The sequence below is a fragment of the Apteryx rowi genome, unplaced genomic scaffold, assembly GCF_003343035.1.
Source record: "Apteryx rowi isolate R43461 unplaced genomic scaffold, aptRow1 scaffold_39, whole genome shotgun sequence".
NCBI classification, from domain to species: Eukaryota; Metazoa; Chordata; class Aves; order Apterygiformes; family Apterygidae; genus Apteryx; species Apteryx rowi.
Genome location: NW_020450418.1, coordinates 2,005,369 through 2,024,650, shown reverse-complemented (window position 1 = coordinate 2,024,650; position 19,282 = coordinate 2,005,369). Strand labels below are relative to the sequence as shown.

At 43.3% G+C, this 19,282-nt stretch overlaps 1 protein-coding gene across 2 annotated transcripts in view; it reads right to left on the bottom strand.

Annotated features, from left to right (window-relative positions):
* Nucleotides 1-19,282, bottom strand: part of WLS (wntless Wnt ligand secretion mediator) — a 69,494-nt gene that overhangs the window by 19,432 nt on the left and 30,780 nt on the right. The window contains exons 1-2 of one of the 2 annotated variants that reach the window (XM_026074571.1): nucleotides 18,895-19,000; nucleotides 2,065-2,337 (exon numbers count right to left, since the gene is read on the bottom strand). In XM_026074571.1, the coding sequence (XP_025930356.1) occupies nucleotides 2,065-2,337; nucleotides 18,895-19,000 (379 nt within the window). Of the gene's footprint in view, nucleotides 1-2,064; nucleotides 2,338-18,894; nucleotides 19,001-19,282 lie in introns of those variants that run through there. The other variant, XM_026074572.1, reaches the window with a different exon arrangement.

The following is a 19,282-nucleotide window of genomic DNA, read 5'->3' as shown; positions in this document are numbered from 1 at the left end:
CGATTTCTGGCGTTCTGCGCACCCAGTGATGCGTCATAAGCAAGCAGAGCAGCCCTAATTAACCTGCGGTACAGCTGGGACTTAGCCTCCTGTTAGCCTTGCCCTGCGGCCAGAGAGACAAACTTTAGAGCTGGCAGCGGYGAGAGGAAGAGCCCGCGTCACGCGCGTGAGTCACCGCGGTGGCCTCCTCTCCGGCCGCAGAGCCCCCCAGGAGCGCACGGGAATGCTCCGAGTCCGGTGCTTGTGAACAGCTACCTTGTCCTTCAGCGTCGTCCGACCACTTCTGCGCGGCGTCCGCAGCCGCCGGAGGCAGGGATGTTCCTCGGGCAAACGGGGCAGTTGGTTTCTTCGCTTGGATAAAACATTGCCAGTTACTACATGGCGCTGCTTCCCTGGACGATCCGAGGCGACTTCAGAACGGTTATTATAACGGCGACTGACAACGTCTGTAACAACTGTGAAGCCTTCCAGAACTCTGCTGGTTTGGCACTAACCCCTATTGGCATTAACTACAGCAGGATAATCGACATGTCCGAGGTCTTAAATTAAGGCTTAAGAGAGAAGCAGCTTAAAAGTGTGAAATAAACTTATTTCTGTTCTTTAAATTGACAGTTTAATGTTACTATTTTGAAAAGTTGATTCCAATTGTCTGATAAATAGAGCTCGTAAAACTCTGCAAAGTTACCAGAAAAGCACAGATAGTTAATAACTTTGGGTTAACAATCTTTTTGGTTAACTTTGTTTTATTATCCGTTTTTAACACAGTCTAGGAAGCAAGAAATGTGTTATTCACTCGTTTCTTAGATAGCTTTTACACTTAATTTAAATCTGACTTCAGCTTGGCACAAAGTGTAGAAAAACAGCAGTTTAAAGCTTTTTGCAGTCAATGAAAGAAATCCTTCAAGATGTGCCAAAGAAGCTTACACAATAAGAAGTATTAATAGGTCTTGTCTCAAAATGCTTCTTATAAACAAAGAACACCAGTAGCTATTGAACTGATAATGACCAGAAACAAAATCTTCCCAAACTACAGAAGCAGTGCATCTCATCTCCAAATACTTGGTTTTATTAACCAGAGGGTGGCAAAAGACAGTTTTTTCCTGCTTTTAAATCTCAAAAAGAAATCCCAGCTTTGAAGGAATTGGTCATTGAACTGCACAAATAACGATGAGAGGGTTCTCTCTGCGCTTACAGGAGAAAATACTGTCAAAAGTTTGCTTGGCATTTTAACAGACTGGTTCCAGGTGTTCAGCCAGTGACTTATTCCAGCTCACTGGTTTGATTTTAAAAGCATCAGAAGGAAGAGTTATTTTACTAAACACAATAATCTTTTAAAGTCTAAAAAGCTGAGGCCCTAATAAAACTATGAAGTATAATTCCCTTCATATTTTAGAAGTAAATATAGTTAAAAATACATATGCCAATTCTATAAAAATCACATTTTTCAACTTATCTTAATGCTGTTGTATTACATAGCTGGGAAGAAACAGGCCCACATTGATCAGACAAGGCAAAGAAGTGCGATTTCAGGAAAACTTAAACAGATCCAAGCTGACCTTGCTACAGTCCCCACAGTGCATACGCCCAGCTCCCCTGCTTGTATCGTCGCCCCGCCACGGAGCTCGTCCAGATCCTCAACAAAGCAGGTAGTTTCAAAAACTCATTTGCTCCCTGAACCAATCCACCACATGATCACATGAACACTAGTCCCAGGCCCAAGAAGAGGGAGACGGTGCAGCCAGAGAAAGAGCTAGAGAAGCCCCAGTTGAGACCAGGTAAAACTATCAAGAACTATAACCCAACTATGAATGAATAATTTATTTTTCAAAGAAAGGGAGTTTTCCATAACTTTTTTTAAAAAAAAATGCAATCACACCTACGATTGTTCTTTTGGTAAGAGGCTGATTAGTCTGACATTGTTTTGCAGATTTGTCTTGCAGGGGGTTTTTTTCCTCTCCATATTTTATCTTCTTCCAGGTACTGCCTAAGGGTGAATCCCAGTAAGACAAAGGGAAATTAGACAGATCACAGTCAGCACGAAATAAGTGACACAAAGCAACTTACTTAGGTCGTTGTCCATCTTGAATGCAATGTCCAGCTGCATGATGAAAAGCATGAACTGGAACCAGGGGCTCATCTCCTTGTTAGGAAGAGGAATGTGAACAGCAAACACGATATCATTGGCCTCTATCTGCCTGCTCACCGCTTCGTCGAAGTCTTTGATCTTCTCACAGTAGTTAGGTCCCCAGGGCGTTAGCCACTTGGTTTTGTGGTGGTTTTTTCTTACATCAATGCACTTCACTGACGTGTAAGCAACAGCTGTAGTGGGACTGGGAGCTGAAAATGAAAGAGAACTTTTTTTTTTTTTTTTTTTTAAATCTTTGAGTATCTTATACAACAGTTTCCCCACCAAGATATGCAGCTCCCCATTCAGTTATTTGGAAGCAATCTAAAATAAACATGTCAAATGATTTTTCCCTCACAGCTCCTTCATCTTGCAGTTAAATATCTAAGTTTATTTTGTCTACAGACGTATTACTGACTTTGCAGTGGGATCAAATTAAGATTAGCTGAAACAGTGTGAATGCATTGATTCAGTCTCAGATACTCAGTTATACCAAAATTATAGTGAAAATTATTGACATTTTTCCTGTGTATATAGCCTTCCAGCTTACTCACTCAAGCAAGTCCCCATGTAAAGCGCGTACCCACATCACTAACTCAGATAGATRAGCTAATCCTAATGCTGGAAATTCTGCGGAGCAGGGAAAGGCTAACTCCAGTGATTTGAACTAAGCATGGGTTGGGCCAACTACTTGGGCAAGAAGGTTTTTCTCACTGCTGAATCATACAAGTCTTTTTAAAGCAGGCTGAAAGTCCAAAGCTACCATACCTTCTGGAAAGCACCAAGGAAACAAAAAGCCCCCAGAACTGAGTATTGCTGCCGCCTTTTTTAAACTCATTTTCATGCCCACAAGTGATCTGGTTTGGCGGGTGCAAAGCAAAAAGGTTGGGCCCTCTCTGTGCAATAACTGTAACCAGCTACGATTACCTCCGTGCCACCTTTCACAGGACAACACAAGCCTCTCCACAGGGCTCATTAGCCTCAGCTCAGTGTGGCACTAACACAGTTTCCATGTCAGGGCTGGCTTAAATCTGGCTTACAGAGTCCATGCTGAGCGAGTTCCCATCTGCCTGCCAAATCCCACCACGGCGTTATCACAGACAGGCACAGCCACCACATGCCTAAGGTATCCACTGTACAGAGCCCTGCTCTCCTCAGAGAGAGAGGTTTGGATCCCAGCATAGTTCATATTATTCAGGTAAGCAAAACATCTTCCGAAAACCAAGCTAAATGCAAAGAAATGCCTACTGGATGAGGTTATCACCCACTGGCACCATCTCCAATGGGCAGTTTCCCTGCAATTTTGCCTGTGTTGCTAGAGGGAGCAGGGGCCAACCAGTGCCATTTTGAACAACGACAAGCATTTTGCCACTTCTCTTATCCTACTCCTAACCGTGCAGGTCCTAACCTACGTCGCACAACTGCAGAGAGCACTAACATAAGGGGTGCAGATTAATCTAAATCCTTGGCTGGGGGACATAGCAGGAACACTTTGCATCTAACCCATCCCAGTGCCACCACCAACACCTCCTGTCTGCAAACTATTTTTCAGAGCTCTCCCTCCCAGGCATCTTACTGTGTGCGTCTTGTGCCAGCTACAGTCTTATGTCTCAGCCCCATAAGAATTTCCCTATGGGAAAACATCAGGAAAGTTGACCACCTTTGCAATACTCCAAAGTTCTTTGCTCATCCACTTCTGTTATTTGAASAGAAGAATCCTGCATTAAGGCATTTGTTCTTTTGCTCCAAGTCAGCTGTGAACTAATGACTGTGTTAAAAACAAAGATTTGTATCCCCTTTTCCCTAGCCACAATCTTTTAAGCTCTCAGGAGAAGAGAAGCTGGATAGACACCTTAACTCTGAAAAATTAGCTGGCAAAAATTTACATTACACCTTCTCAAAAATCTCCCCTGCCCCCCTCACCACAGCCATCAGGCTCCTTAACAGGTTTCACATCTGTGCACAAGATACCTGTTTTCATTTTATCAGGATAATATATAATATCCTAAATCAGAGAATTAAAGCTACGGAGGATTATACTGCTTTGGCTTTGTATCAGTGAGGAAACAGTCAAAAACTCCTAAGTAAAAATAGGGATGTTAGCAGAAAGAAATGCATTCAGCCCTGAGCCAGTCTTTCAGTRCTGAACTTCAGCATGAAATAGAACACCTGCAAGTCTTTCCAAGAGAAAGGAAAAGCTTTTAAAAACTCAAATATGTTTTCTAACATAGCTCTGTCATGCCAAGAATTCTTATGAAAACAGTTCTGCCCTGTTTCTAATATCATCTGGGAAATAAATATTTTAATAGTACACATATGTATCGCCAAACTCAGAAAAGACGAGCAGAGCTGGAGTTAGCTCAGCTCTAGATCTGGCCACCACAGTTTTTAGGGGCTTCTACATAMGCAAAGTCAAGTGACCAGACGTTCAGTAACAATTCTCCTGTCCCTTATGGATCTATTCTTTTTTTGTCAGAAGTATTATTTTTCACAACAGTCAGCTCAACATATTTTAATGTCTAATGGATTTAATGTCTAATTTTAATGTCCAATACATTTTACTGCAATTAAAATAGAACTGTCCCATTTTCTGGAATATCGTCAGTAAGCTACCATTAGACACGCTGCAATGAATTTCTTCCAGCTCCCCAGGTTCTGGGAATCAGAAGGAGCAGGTTAAGCCTTTGTTTTAAGCTGTTAAAGCCTTYATTTTTTATTTTTGTTTGCACTTGCATTTGAAGAGTTTAAAGTCATGTAAGGCAAGTTTTATGTGAAATTACAGTTATTAAAAAACAAAGAGTCCTATCTTTTGTATGTGAGTGTGAAAATATGGTTGCTGCCACTCAAAATAATCTAATTCAATCTCATAACTCAAAATGCTCTAATTCAAATGATAGACATTTAAATATTTCCACACTACCCACTAACGCAGAAGTGGGATATAGAGTAGCAGAAGACTGACTCCGACTGTCAGAAYCGGCACAGGAGGGAAAGCCCGGGTGGCCGCGCGCAGTTCGAAGGGAGCGGGCCAGGCTCCAGGCTCCTACACCAGTCTATTTTCACGTTGTCACCACCATCGTTCTGACAGACGGCCAGAGACTTTCTGAACAGATCACAGCCCACCAAAAAACACCGGCAGCAAGTAATTATACCCCACGTACAAAATTCAACAATTCCAATGAGGAAAACAAAACAAAACAGCCCCCGCCCCCAGCCCGGCACTGGCAGCGTCCAGCTCGAGGCCAGCTCATGGTTTGTGGCCCCCCGCGACACGCAGCCGTCTCGGCCGGGGACGTCCACGCACRCTACGCCCAAGTGATTCAGCCCGTCTCCCTGGTAGTCTGGCCGCAGCGTCACGACAGCGCGGCTGTGTTCCTCCGCAGGATCCCGGCCGGGGCTCTGCGGAGCGTCCCACCGCTCTCTGCTAACACGCACCTCCGCGGGCACGTTTCAGACGGGTGCGCGAGAGACCAGGCACCAGGCAAGTCACGAGAAAGTTGTTAAAAAGCAGTTTGCTTATAGACTTTTTTTTTTTTTAATATAATTTGATGATAGCACTAGTTTTCTTCTGGCTGAAAAGCAGCAGTTACGAAGCTGTCAAGGAAGGGCTACTAAAAGGAAGCTAATCTGCTCGAGGAGGAGTCCTCCCAGACTCCTCATACCTGCTCTTGACAGCCACCCACCACCTCAGCGTATCACAGATACGTAGCACTGCTGCACTTCAACCGTCCACGGCATCCAGCAGTCCCTGGGGAACCAGGGAAAGCTCATTTAGTCCAGCAGCTCCAGAAAACTACAAGTTATCGACAAACCAAAAGGAAACTGAGCAAAATCAAGCATTCAAAACCAAAACAAACCAGAAATCTGACAGCACGCCCATGATCACAGAATGCTTTGATGGATTGGAAGTGCATTAAAGCACCACAAAGTCATACAGTACGACATTCCTGTATGGTGGCATGATGCAGCATCCAGCAACCAAGACTAAAACTGCAGCTATACGGGAATATTTTGGATATTGCCAAGAAATAAGCTAGACATTCTAGACAAGCTCTTGGAGCTTTTTAACTTTTAAATTGCACAAAGATCTTTCAAAATAGGCATTTCTGATTTAACATTAGTTTTCTCTGTAGAAATAATAATGTCTCTTGCTTTGATGCAACTCATTAAAGCCATAAATATATGTTTTCATCACTGACTGATTATGATTTTAAATACTTGGCATGCTAACTCAAGCATTCCCTCTGCCAAAGTTACAGCCTTGAGGAGTAAGAGACAATTACTATATATATTTCTTGTCAGGAACTGCACACCAAACAAACGTCGGCACTTGGCTTACATTACTTGTTTGGCTTCATTCCCATTAAATTCGACTGAGTGTTGAACCAAGTGGAAAAAAAATGCTTTGTGAAACTGCAGCCAAGTCAACTAACAGTATTACAAAGTGCTATGCAAAACAAAGCTAGCATCAAGGGATTTCAGCTGAAGAGTGGTGCCAAGCAGGCTGCTTTCAACCCTGCAGTCTGTGGGCTGGTATATCATGTCATATGTAAAACTGAACCATTTATGTCAGCCTGTAAATAATTAAACAGCATTTTTTGCATAACACAGTGGAGAAGTCACAGCCCATGTTCTAAATCTGCTTGCTGTGATGAGAAATAAGGCAGCAGTCATGGTTTAGATTGCTTAGCAGAAGCAACCAAGTAGGGCTTTTATCAGGCAGTGTTTCACAGAAACTTTTCACAAACCTAGCTTTCCACTAGGCRATTTAAACAGAAAATACTTCTCCAACACCTTGTTTAGCATCACCAGACCGAGCTGTGGTGGGAGCCCTTTTATGAAGGTTCTCTGGCTCCAACGAACGCAAATAGACCTTGTGCTGAGGCCACTTGCTCCAAGTTGTTTAACCACTGTAGCCCTGAATGCGRAAACTGTAGCCAGAGAGCTGTAGACACAAGGGTTTCAGAGCTGCTAACACTGCTGGTGGATACGGCCTGCCCCCCGCAAAGCAAAAAAAGCTTCCTACAGACAAGTTTAGAGATACAATTATTCACCGAAAATGCTTCTGGAGCGACAGGCACGATCTCCAAGGACTGATATGCCTGCACTAGYGGGGAAGGAGGCAGGCCGGGGAGAGGAAGGGGAGCATCACCTCCAAGGCCCTCCTTAGCACTGATGGGAAAAATGAGTACTACGTCTTTCTTAAAAAGACCAGGCAAGCACACACATGAAGACAAAACCAAGATAGTCTCAGCAGCCCGTCTTTTGTAGCTCACTGCTTTTCATACTAGTTTGGGTAAGTTTGGGCAAGTATCATTGACCATCTTCAAAGCTTGTCTGCATATACATTATAAACACATTTGTCTTAAAGGTATGCAGTGACTGGCTAAAACAGTCTGGCCATGTGTTTCTGAGGAACTAGAAGACAGTCTGTTTCATCTCTCCAGGAAGATACTTCAGAGATGTCTTGCTCACTACAAAAGCCCCAAGGATATCACAAATTACACAGGGTTAGCCAGACTGGGCTATTTCCTGCCAAAGAACCACAGCTCCTTTTGATATTTTTAGTCCTTTAACACCAAGTAGATCCAGATATCTTCATCAATATGTCCAGCATTTCCTGGGTAGGATTTTTGATGAACTTTAAAAGCCAAGTTTTATTTAAGCTAATGCCTCACATATAGCTACAGATTGAAGTAATTCTTGCATATAATTTCCAGTGAGACTTGTCTCACTTTTCACATTCAAAATACTCTTTAGCCATTGGCTCAAGCAAATATCCAAGCTATAGCTTTACTTGAGCTACATCCACAGAAGATAGCAGCACTTAAAAGGAACAGAGGCATTTAGTGTTGGACTGCAGGGGGGAGAGCATGGGACATCAAAATTTGAATTATTTTCAGCTTTGAATGAGCTGAAACTACTTGGTTTCATGTTGAATTGGTGACTGTGTTCCACCTGAAACTAAGAGACAGGATAGTCTGATAGGAGATCAGACCAGATTGCTTAGGGCATTATCCCATCACATCTTGAAACTGATGTACYGCTCCTGGGATGCAGGTATGTTGTTGATCTTGTTGATCCCTCTTCCCCATTTTTAGCACTCTACACACAAGTTAAACATTAAGTCGCTGTATAGCGGTTGTAGTTGAGTTTAGATGAGATASAGATTACTGTCAGCTGGATAATGCACATGTACCAAAGTCACAATGAGTATATATTCCAGTTCTTTGGACTTCTGGTCCCTACTTGCTTCGCTCCATCTTCTGAACGCCCAGAACCCTTGCCCCATCTCAAGTGGTCACATTTCATTCCTCACAACACGTCATGCTGTTTCTATAACCAAAGTCTTACCGTGCTGCGTAATCTTAGATCAGACTGAAACAGACATTGAAAAACTATGCTCTCCTCTGCAAGGGTGAGGCTTGCCTATGCCAAGAAGCAATTGCATCTGGTATCCACCTAGCTGGCAGTGGCACTGAGAGCGTCTGCTAGGGAGAGCTCAGTAAGGCTCAGCATGGCCTCCAGCACAACTCACTTTTCAACTCAGAAAAGTTACAGCTGTTTTTTCCTGCAGCTCCCAGTTCTCCCATGTGCTGTGTCCCAGATCTTGGCTCTTTACCCGCTTTCACACAGATGTTTCTACTCTTCTCCATTCAACTTCCTCCCTTCTACTGGGTGCATTTACAGTCACCTCCAGGCTGCCCCTACAGAAAGCTTGAGAACTCAGACTTTGATTGGGGCAGAACACAAAACCAGAGAGTAAACAACAGTAAAGAAAGGAGGCTTTTTGATGGCAATAAACCTGTAATGAATCTTCAAGTGCGGGAGAAACAACATTTCACCTTCAAATTTCTAAAAGAAAAACCGAAGTTAAGACTATTAGGTCTTTAAGAGGGAGAGCACAAAATAAAGGATGAACATTAGGATTATTTCTACTGCAAAGCATGTTAGTGATTGTCTCACTTCCTGTGACATACTGAGAGAGAATGAATTAAACAGAAAACTCTTGTTCAGACAACCTCCAAAACCACTGTAGCCCATGACCTACCCTGCAAGGGAAATTAAGGTCAGAAAAAAAGCTTGAAACAGGATCACATCTTTCTCAAGTTCAGTAGTCCTCAGATTACTTTTTACAGCCTAGAGCTGCAGATTTTTTTTTTTTGGTCTGGCCAGAATACCAGGTAGTACTGGGAGTGTACCTCAAACACAATTTATAAATACAAACAAASAATTTGTCTTCTTTTCATACCTGGACCCAAATCACAAAGATGCTAGCAAATAACACCGATCAGCCACATAACTCATTTTTTTTAAATCTGGAAGTCCCCAACTCAAACCTTCATGCAGGTTAAGATGATAATCATTTAACGCATCTCTAGTACAGCAAAAAGTACCTTTTGTTTTATTTTTTTAACTAAACCATCCTAAAAGCAATCTATCTTCATTAAATAYAGGCATCCATCTCCCCTTTTTCAAAGAAAAGCAGAAAACAAGATACCCACTGTAAAGGGACTCACCTCAAGAACTGTTCATCAAAGAGGAAAAAAAAAGTTTCACCTTATTTAGACTAAACTTTTTAGGTTAAAAAAAAAAGATTTACTATGGAATAAGAGAGCTCAATTATTTGGTGCATTTTACAGTATTATTTATAAACTTCTATAAAAGAGTCACCATTACCCAATATAACTATTCAGATTTAAGATCCACTTAATTTACTAAACTGCTATAATAAACCCTCAAGTAATTCCTTTCTTCTCCCCTATTCTGTATTCCTGTAAACAAGACATTCAGCCCAATTATAACATCCACTCTTCTACTACAAGAATATTTACCTCTATGATATATATTTTTGTGCCTTCTCATCTAGAACACCTACAGCATTTCAAATTAACTACTGACCCTTGCTCTCACACTATAAACAAGCCCTTTAGAAAAATCTCAGTTGTATTGTGTCTACATTGATTAAAGCTTGAATCCTAGTGACCTCATGTGGTGTTAACTTCTCCCATGCACCAAGAGCATTCTGCTTTTCTACTCAATTACCCCCTTCTGTGCAGGGCCATCACTACCCAATGAGCACATACAATGGACTTCCGCTTCATTACACTAACCAACAGCAGGATAGGAATAAACAAGCTAATTTATCATCGGACAGACCAAGGTTTTCCAATTAGAACAGTGAGAACCTGAATAACGTACTATACATACATATTTACTGCAACATGAAAGTTATGATCTCTTCTACCTCCGTTTTTCCTTACCTTGATGCTGCAGTTTAACGTAATGTTCATGACAGTGACCACTAATGCAATCTTTAAATTATTATTTTTTATTTTTAGTTACTGTTTCAGAAGCCCGTGTGAAAGTCTTTTTCTGAACACTAACAGCAGCCTTTATATAATTTTTTTTGAGCAGGGGGTTGGACTAGRTGATCTCCAGAGGTCCCTTCCAACCTCAACCATTCTGTGAAATAATAGCCACACTCTGCTGAAAGCCCACTCCCCTTGTGAAAGGTATTCCTTTTCTATATTATCATTTGGCTTCAAGCTTCATCAAGATCACAGCCCTGTCTCGCCAAAGATTGCATAAAACGTAGCAGGACTCCAGCCCTGGTTAAGCAATCAGATCCATGAGATAAGAGAAGGAGAAAAAGGCAGAGGTTTACCACAGGGCTCACAACTGCATCGCGAGTCAGAAGCAGAGCCATAAACACCTAAAAAAATCCAAGCAGTCCCAAGTTCTGGTACAGTGCCTTACCCATCTAGCTTCGTTGCACAGAAAATGTATCCTGCAATGTTTTATTGCCTTTTATTCTGCTTTTACTGAAATTGTAATTAAATTTCTTTCAAAGAAAGCACAAGTAAGGCTTGTAATTGGAAAAGCATTTTTCCTCCTTGTAAAGAAGGCACTATTTTCATAAAATGGGCACCATTTCATCAATATTTACAACGGGATTTCACAGACCTATTACTGTGGCTGAACACTCTTGTTTCCCTCTTTTCCAGTAGATTTCCCATTACTACATGTTTCTCAATCTTTCTGGTCTCAGACCATAAAAATGAATCCGTCAAAACAAAGCAGACCCGACCCCCCCACACACACACTTGCCTTCTACTTTCGAGGCAGAGAACAGACGAGGACTTGTTGTGCGCATACCCCGTTCTGCAACGGGGCCAGCTTAGGCGCTACTTATTTTTCCCTCCTCCTTTGCACAGTGGTAGGATTCCTGACCCAGTTCACTGTATGGCTCAATGAAAGATAAAACCAGGTGGCATAAACAGCAGTTCACGCTTCTGCCAAACTAAAAACTATGGTCTGAATGTGCAGAGGTGGGAATGAGCGGCCAGGATTCGGAGATCACTAAACCAGTGCTACCGCCAACAGAACAGTCTTACTGTTGATTTTTATGAATTACTATGCTTTTTTTATTATTTTCTATAACCAAGCAATATCTAGAGAAAAATAAATAAAAATAAAAACACCCACTTTTTTTTTTTWATTTGCTCTTGAATGGTACATTATGCAACTTTGAAAGAAGTTGTCCAGAAGTTGTCTGTGCAGCCCAGCCACTTTAAAGCAACACAGACTGAAGATTTTCTTTCATAAGAAAATTCTCAAAGAGCCACAGTAGTAGCTATGCCAAGCACCTTTAAAAATGAAAGTGCAGTTGGGATCCCTGCTGTGGAAACAGAGAAGTCAAAGAACCTTGTAAAGCGGCTGACACAGAACACACATCAAAGTGCTTCTGGGGAATGATCTTGTTTTCACAGATAAGGGATTATTCCCATCAGCCACAGGCAAGACTCAAAGCAAGAAAATCTTTCGAGGCAGTAGAGTACAAGCATACGTGTCAGGAGAACTAAATGAATGACCTCCATGATACATACATGTACCCAGTAGCAGGGACAAACATACATGAAGCAAGCACTAGCAGCACGAGTTCCATAAATGCAAAAATATACATTAAAGAGATTTTACTTAAAAGAAAAGAAGAAGGTAAAACTGATTTACTAATTGCCACAAAGACATTTTGATCTTCTTCCAAGTCTTCCCTTGTCAATTTGCAACTCAGATCAAATGCATTTCCTGCTACATCCAGCCAAGATATTAAATCCCTGGAAACAGAGGTCTAAAATAGCAATGGTGACCCAACATCATCCAGTGCTGCTTTTAGAGAGAAGCTTTTCTTTTGAGTGACAGTCTGAAATTCTACAAGTTGCGCACTACAGATAACAAGATACTTTGAAACTGCCAATACTCAAATATGTAAAGAATTTCATCTGCATTTGAATACAAGGGATTAGATCCTCTTAGAGTGAATATATTAGCCTATGTATTTCACACATGCCAGAGCTAGCGCTAAGGAAATCCTGGAGCGGATGTATTATACCTTTGCTCTTCAAAGGGATTCTAAGGCTAACATGAAAGAGTTATAACTTGACTTCAAAGACTATAAATGTTATTTACTAAAGAAAGGACTTCCTGTTTAAATCTTTATCTCATGCAAAGAGTAGAGAGACAACACGACCACTGCTTGATCAGTGTTCAGATCAAGTTTAGAAAACAAATCTAGTTAGTTGTATAACAAAAAGGAAAAGCACTGCACAAGCAATTTTTACTTTATCCAAACTATGAAGCACAAGATTTCCCTGATGTAGCTCTCCCAAGCTAACTGTACTTTGAAAGTGATGCAACTGCAAGAAGAGCAAAAATATTACCTCATAGGATTTACAGTCTTTACTGCCTGTTCCTCAAACACCCAAGCACAGAAGCTTCTGTCTGGGAACTGTCAATTTCTGGCACATTTGCCCATTCAGCTACAGTTACAACCCTTAAAAAGAAGAATCGAGTAGACCTAAACTAAATAGACATGACCTTTCATGTCTGCTTTTTCATCAGCTCCCAGTGCTTCTGCCAAGACTGCAGCACTGAAGGAATGTGTCTATACAGAGGAGTCTATTGGCATTCATGTCCACAGTACAGCATGGACCTATTCAGCACAACCTGCTGAAGAGAGGCTAGCAATGAAAGAAAGTCGGGCAAATAAAAATGGTCTTTGTCCTAGAATTCACAGACATTCTTATTTAGGAGTCTGCATCCACATACCTTATAATCCAGAGCATTTCTCCTCAGGAGATCAATTCAGTCCTAAGAAGGTAATGAAATCTGAGGAAAGAAAATTAAATCCTGGAAACTCACTGCTCAGCAGCCAAATCAGACATTTAGATAATGAACTGGAATTGCTGGTAGCTGCTCAGCCATTTAAACACATGACTCATTATCTCTCTGGGTAAGGCATACAACTAGAAGTTCCATTTCCTCCAGTCAAAACAATTCAGGGTTGGGTTTTTTTTTTTTTTTTTTTTGGACCTTAAGCCAATACAAGGAAGCAGTGAGCCTTCACACTCTCAGATGCATCCCTCTCTTCCCAGGAGACTTATGCGCTCAAATAAGAAAACTCCACTTCTCCAATCAGTTAAATCAGTAAAATGTATGGTTGGATATTGGACTTTCAGCACTTAGCTGTATTCCTGCTCTTTGACTTTGTCTTCACTATAAAAAGCTTCTCTTGAATTCAAGTCATCTTGTTTGAATTGTAAAGATAATCTGCAAATTGTCATGAAGTGCCCTTGTAGTCTCTAAGTAACTCACATAAAACTCTTCTCGGACAACTTTGCAATAACTCTTAATTTAAGGGAAACAAAAATACAGTTTTGCAATGGACATACTGCTGTCGAGAGCTCTGTTGCCTACTTTCCTCCTGCGCCCTTCATTTCAGCCTGCTCATCTTCCCAGCAAGCTTGGTCTTTGCAACAGCCTCCCATAGTACCAGAAAAACAGCGGTAAGAAGCACATCATATTACTTTAATCATGCAAAGCAGAGATAAAGCCAAAGTGGGACAATTTCTTAACCCCAGATCATTATAATAGAGCAAACCATTCAGTGGAGCACAAGCTGATAACAAATCAGCAAGCCTAGCAGAGTCAGACATCGCAGGTTTATACATCCGCCCGGCTTCTGCGCTGGCCAGGGAGCAATGCAAAGCCCACCTAGATGCACAACACACTGCCTGAGCACCAGCAGCACCCGTGAGGCTCAGAGCTCACCAGCAGCCTATAGGACCTGCAGAGCTACACAGCATTATAAAGACTGCCTGTCACTTTGGGATTTAAGACCAATACAAATAAAATTTCCTGTTTTCTCCATGAACTCTGAACAGATTTGAACAGGAAAGGCACAATTTTGAGTTTGTTTCTTTTTAAGAAAAAGAAGAAATACTGTATAGTTTCCCTTGCCTCTTGGAATTTTTTTTTTTTTTTTTAACTTTTAAGAGGCAACACTGTCAACAGCTTTCCATAGAGTCTACAGAGGAACATGTTTGTAAACAAAAGCTTTTGTTAAATAAATAAATGGCAACACAAAGACACAAAGCCCCCCCTAGTCATCAAGTCAGATCTCTATACACACAGAATTTCTAACACACCTGGCTGGGCATGAGAAGGAGAGGACACAAGGTGCCCTAGCCCATCTTTGGCACCAAGACAGCAGTTGTGATGTGACCTCTGCTGAAATGCCCTAGTCAAAACTTTCAGTAACAAGCTGGGTCAGACGCCTTCGCTGGTCCAGCTGCGAGCAGGTTTGTCCTTACGCTGAATACAAGGCCTTCATGAGCTAATCTGACTCCACATCCTGGCTATAAACACGGAGGCACCCCTGTGGGCAGCCAAAGGGTGAGATACCTGACTAAACCCACCTACTACATTAAAAAGGCAAAATATACATATGCATAGTATTATGCAAGGGCTCCTGGGACTGCTGGCACAATTGTAAATTTGTTTTATTGTAATTTCTTACAAACATTTTAATATTGCCTTGGATGCCAGAAGAAAGCATTCCTGGTTGAGCAAAATCATGTTCTCTCATAACATATATATGATACTGTTTATACCAGGAAAGTGGAAGTAGGGTTTCATTACGACTAATTTCAGGGATCATGTTTTATCTAGTACTCATACAACCTAACGGAGCATCTAACACATTATCCAGAAGTGCAAACTTTAAACAAGATATTTACAACAGAGCAGAGACACCAGAAATTCTGCAGGATGGTTTCAAGTAGTGACGCAACCCCAGTCATCCGGGCCAACATTTCTCTGCAGTAGTATGACAACAAAGAAACACCCCTTCAAGGTGTTTTCTCGCTCCTCAGCTTTGCAGAGCTCCCAAGGACTTCCACAGGAACTTCACCCTACCAAGGAATGAATCCGGTATGCACACATTGCGTTTTTTGTCAACATACAGTTCTAAGCAAAATCCATGCGAGTGCCGATAACAGTCCTGCTTCCAAATAAGGGAGTAGGCTACAGGAAATCTGTAAGCCTTATTAAAATTCAGACATTAATACAGTTGACTGTCTAAAACCAGGCAGAATTGGCACAACTTCAGAAAAATGAAGTTTTGCTGCAAGTGTTGTATCAGATACCAATGCACTGCATTTGTGTATTTTGGACTTGAAAAAGTAATCTGTTAAAATAGAGCACTTAGTCATTGTTTTGAAATATGACCTAACTCACTGCTAAAGGAAAGGGTGTTTTAGCTTTGTAGCTGGGTTCCAGTTGTGTACATATTTTAGTTTGTCTAGACCTGAATAAACTAAAATAACTAGATTCCAGGCGTTTGTGTGGTGCACTGGATCAAACCAGACCAGGAACACTATTTCAGCGACATCTCAGCTCTCATCCCACCTTGTAGTACAATACTCTGGAGAACAGCATTCTCCTGTCATTACTGCCAGAGCTCTGCACAGTTGGACTACTTATAGCACTGTCCCATTCCCCCACCCCCCCTTTCTTCAGGCAGTTGGTAGGAGAACACCTGCCACGGATCCATTTTTCATCGGATTCCTCTCAGAAAACGCCACATGCTATGAACTCACTAAGAGGGTCTGTCCTGGACCCGACTGCGGGCCCAGGGACAAGCYGCGCGCCCCCGGCTCAGTTCAGCCCCGCAGAGACGGGGAGCAGGGGAGGACACCGACGAGGCGGGCTCCAAGGCTGCCCAGCGGCCCGCAGAGGCCCAGCGGCACGCGATACCCGGCTCACGTTGTGCTCCGCTCCGCCAGATGTTGGGAGCCACACCACACCCAGTTACACGCAGGAACCTACAATTGTTTCAAGTCAGCAGGCACCATATATGCTTAGGCACCGTATACGTACGCTTAGAACCTGTTTCTGCCCAGACAATGCCTGTTAACTCTTTGCATGCCTCAGAAGTGGTACACAGTGAGGAAGAAAGAAATTGGTTTGGGTGATTGATTACTGCAGTTTTACCCGCTGCAAGATTGGGGGGGGGGGGGTCCCAGGAACCAGAGTTTCCCCACAATAACCCCCTAGGACTTGCCCTCAGATGGCAGATGCACTTATTCAACCACCAATGTTAAGCTACCCTCAGTTTGTGCAACGTGCTCAGACTCAGCACCGAATTACCGTCTTCATCGTGACAAGAACCGATCAGCCAGGCTGGGCCTTGCCTACCAGAACGGCACACGCAGCTTTTGGATATTGGCAGCAGGCAGCTCGCGCCCCTCAGCGAGGCAGCAGCCCTCCCCGGGATGCGCTGAGCAGCGCGGTAGCAGGCTGAACGAGATGGAAGGTGGCACTAACAGGAGCCCTGTTCTTTCATCTCTAAAACCTCATAAACCTAAATACAGACATGCCTGATTATCACACCTGGCCCACGATGAAGACAGAGGCACTGCTTTCTGATCAGTGCCTTCCTTCTAAAAAACTTAAGCAAGTTACTTGTAATAAACTTACAAATGAAAAGCTACAGGAAATGCACTTTGAAGATATAAGATATACCCTTATGAACATTGACTCCAGCTTCTCTGCACGATGCAGGCCAAGGAATTTTATCTAATGAATCAGCGTCTGGTTCAGTAACTAGCGCTTGAACTAGCTCCTAAAGAACACACAAGGAAAAAAAAAGAACTGCCAACCCTTACAGTCTTTGGTGTTGGTCAGGCCCATTTTGTGTGGTTCAGGCCCACAAGACTAGAAAAACTGGGTTTTAATCGAATATTTGTCTCAGATCTCCTATGTGATTGACCAAAAGTGAGGAACAGAAGCAACAGAATGAGGAAAGCTTAAGTTTTTGAAATTTATATTTAGTAGTATTTACACGGTATTTAAAATTGACAATTAGAGAGAATACTACAAACGCAAAGTATTACTGGGCATCAGAAACAGTCGGCTTTCTGGGGCATGGGTGTAGAAATTTCTACAATGTCTCGAAAATAAAGATTACCTGGGGAATAATTCAACTTTATTCCCAAAATAAAAACTGTAAGAAATGTTACCAATGGCCTTTCACGGAAATTTTAACTTTATCACCCACATGCAGTTACAGCTGCTACTGAAAACAGTCGCCAGGTATCGGAGTCATAACACCACAGAGTAAGAATCCATACAAAAGGAAAGTGAATAAACACTTGGGCAAGCCGATCTGTGTGCCAAAGCCGCCTCCAGGGGAAAGAAGGAAATCAATCCGATCAGAAGATTCCTCCATAGCGCAGGCACCACTTCTTAGCGAGAGCTGGGTAAGAGGTCAATAGTGGAAATCACCAAAGTAGCTCTGTGTGCGCGCCGATTACTCCAAGGAGCTGATGCACTCCCCAGTGAAGCGCAACTCAGCTGCTTTCTCCCAGAAATAGTTCTTCAGGACTGCCCCAACATCAGGATCTCCTCCATCTTTCTCCTTCCAATCCCCATTTCCTTGCCCAAACAAAAATCACAACCGGAGACAGGCGGATAGCAGATACCGCCCGAAAACGCGTTGCCAAAGGTTACATCGCACGCCAGCACTTGCCCGCAGGTCTGCAACGCTCCCTGCGAGCTAATAAACGGAGACAATGGTGGGCTGGAAAGTTTGTTTTCCCGGGAAGGGGCTGTGTGCTCCGCTCCCAGCCCGGCAGCGCGGCCCGGCGCGGGCTCCCCGCCGCCCCGGCCCGGCGCCCGTCCCCGCGGCCTCCAGCCACCCCCGGCGTTTAGGGAAAGCAGAAGCAGAGGCGAACAAGCCCGCGCAGTTGCGAGCGCCTCCCCGCAGCGCACCGGGAGAAGGTGTCCGCGGAGAGCGGGGCGCGCACGGCCACAAAAGCCCGAGTCGCCCGGCGCCGCGGCCGCGGCCCCCGCCGCGCTCGCCCGCGGCCCGGCTGCGATGCGAGCGGCAGAGCTGCTCGAGGAGGAACCGCGCAGCGATCCGAACGCAAAGCGCCGCAAATTAGAGACAATAAAAACATTCTTCTCCTCTGCTGGAGGAGCTCCCACTAATTCTCCCTTTTTTTTTTTTTTTATTGTTATTACAGAAAGCGATGAGGTTTCCTCCCGCAGTCGATTCGGAGACCGAGAAACAGGGAGGGGGCGAAGGTAAGAAAAGAGTGAGGGAAGAATTAGAAAAAAAAAATAAAAAAAATCAACTTTGCAATGCAAGGCTTCCTTGCGCCATCAGTCGCCATGCTGAAGATTTTCCCCCTTCCTCTTTCTTTAAGTACATGCTAAAACCAGGCCAAAAAAACTTTTCTCTGCCCCTTCTTTTCTTGTAGGCACTAGAGGGAAATGTGCACAAAGAGGCCCATGGAGCTGTGTTTTCTTAACCACAATAGCAGGGCTAATTAGATCATAGAAGCAAGTCAGTGATACTGTAACAAGTAGCTAAACAAGACGAAAGAGGGAAGGAGAAAGAGAAAGTTTGCACCTTTAACACTCACCAATCAGACCTCCCACCAGAAAGGCGATGACTTGGAAAATCAGCAAGATCCCTCCAACAATGCACAGCTTTTTCGTGCTCATGTTTTCTATAATTGCCCCAGCCATTTTTGCCGAGATTTCTCCCCCCGCTTCTTGCTTCTGCTGCAAACTCCAGGCTCTGAAAGTGCTTGCAGGGATGGGAAGGAGGCAGGCTCAGCACTGATTGCCCAGGCAAGCCCGGATCTGGCTCCCCCTCTGCCGAGAGCTGTGATTGTGGCCGGTGCTCGGCTGCATGTGGCTGCTTTAAAGGAGCAGGGAAGCGAATCACATGATACCCACCTCCTCCTCCCCCTCGCCGGTCCATTCAGCGGAGCGGCAGAGCGTGGGGCCGGCCCCGTCGGGCGAGCC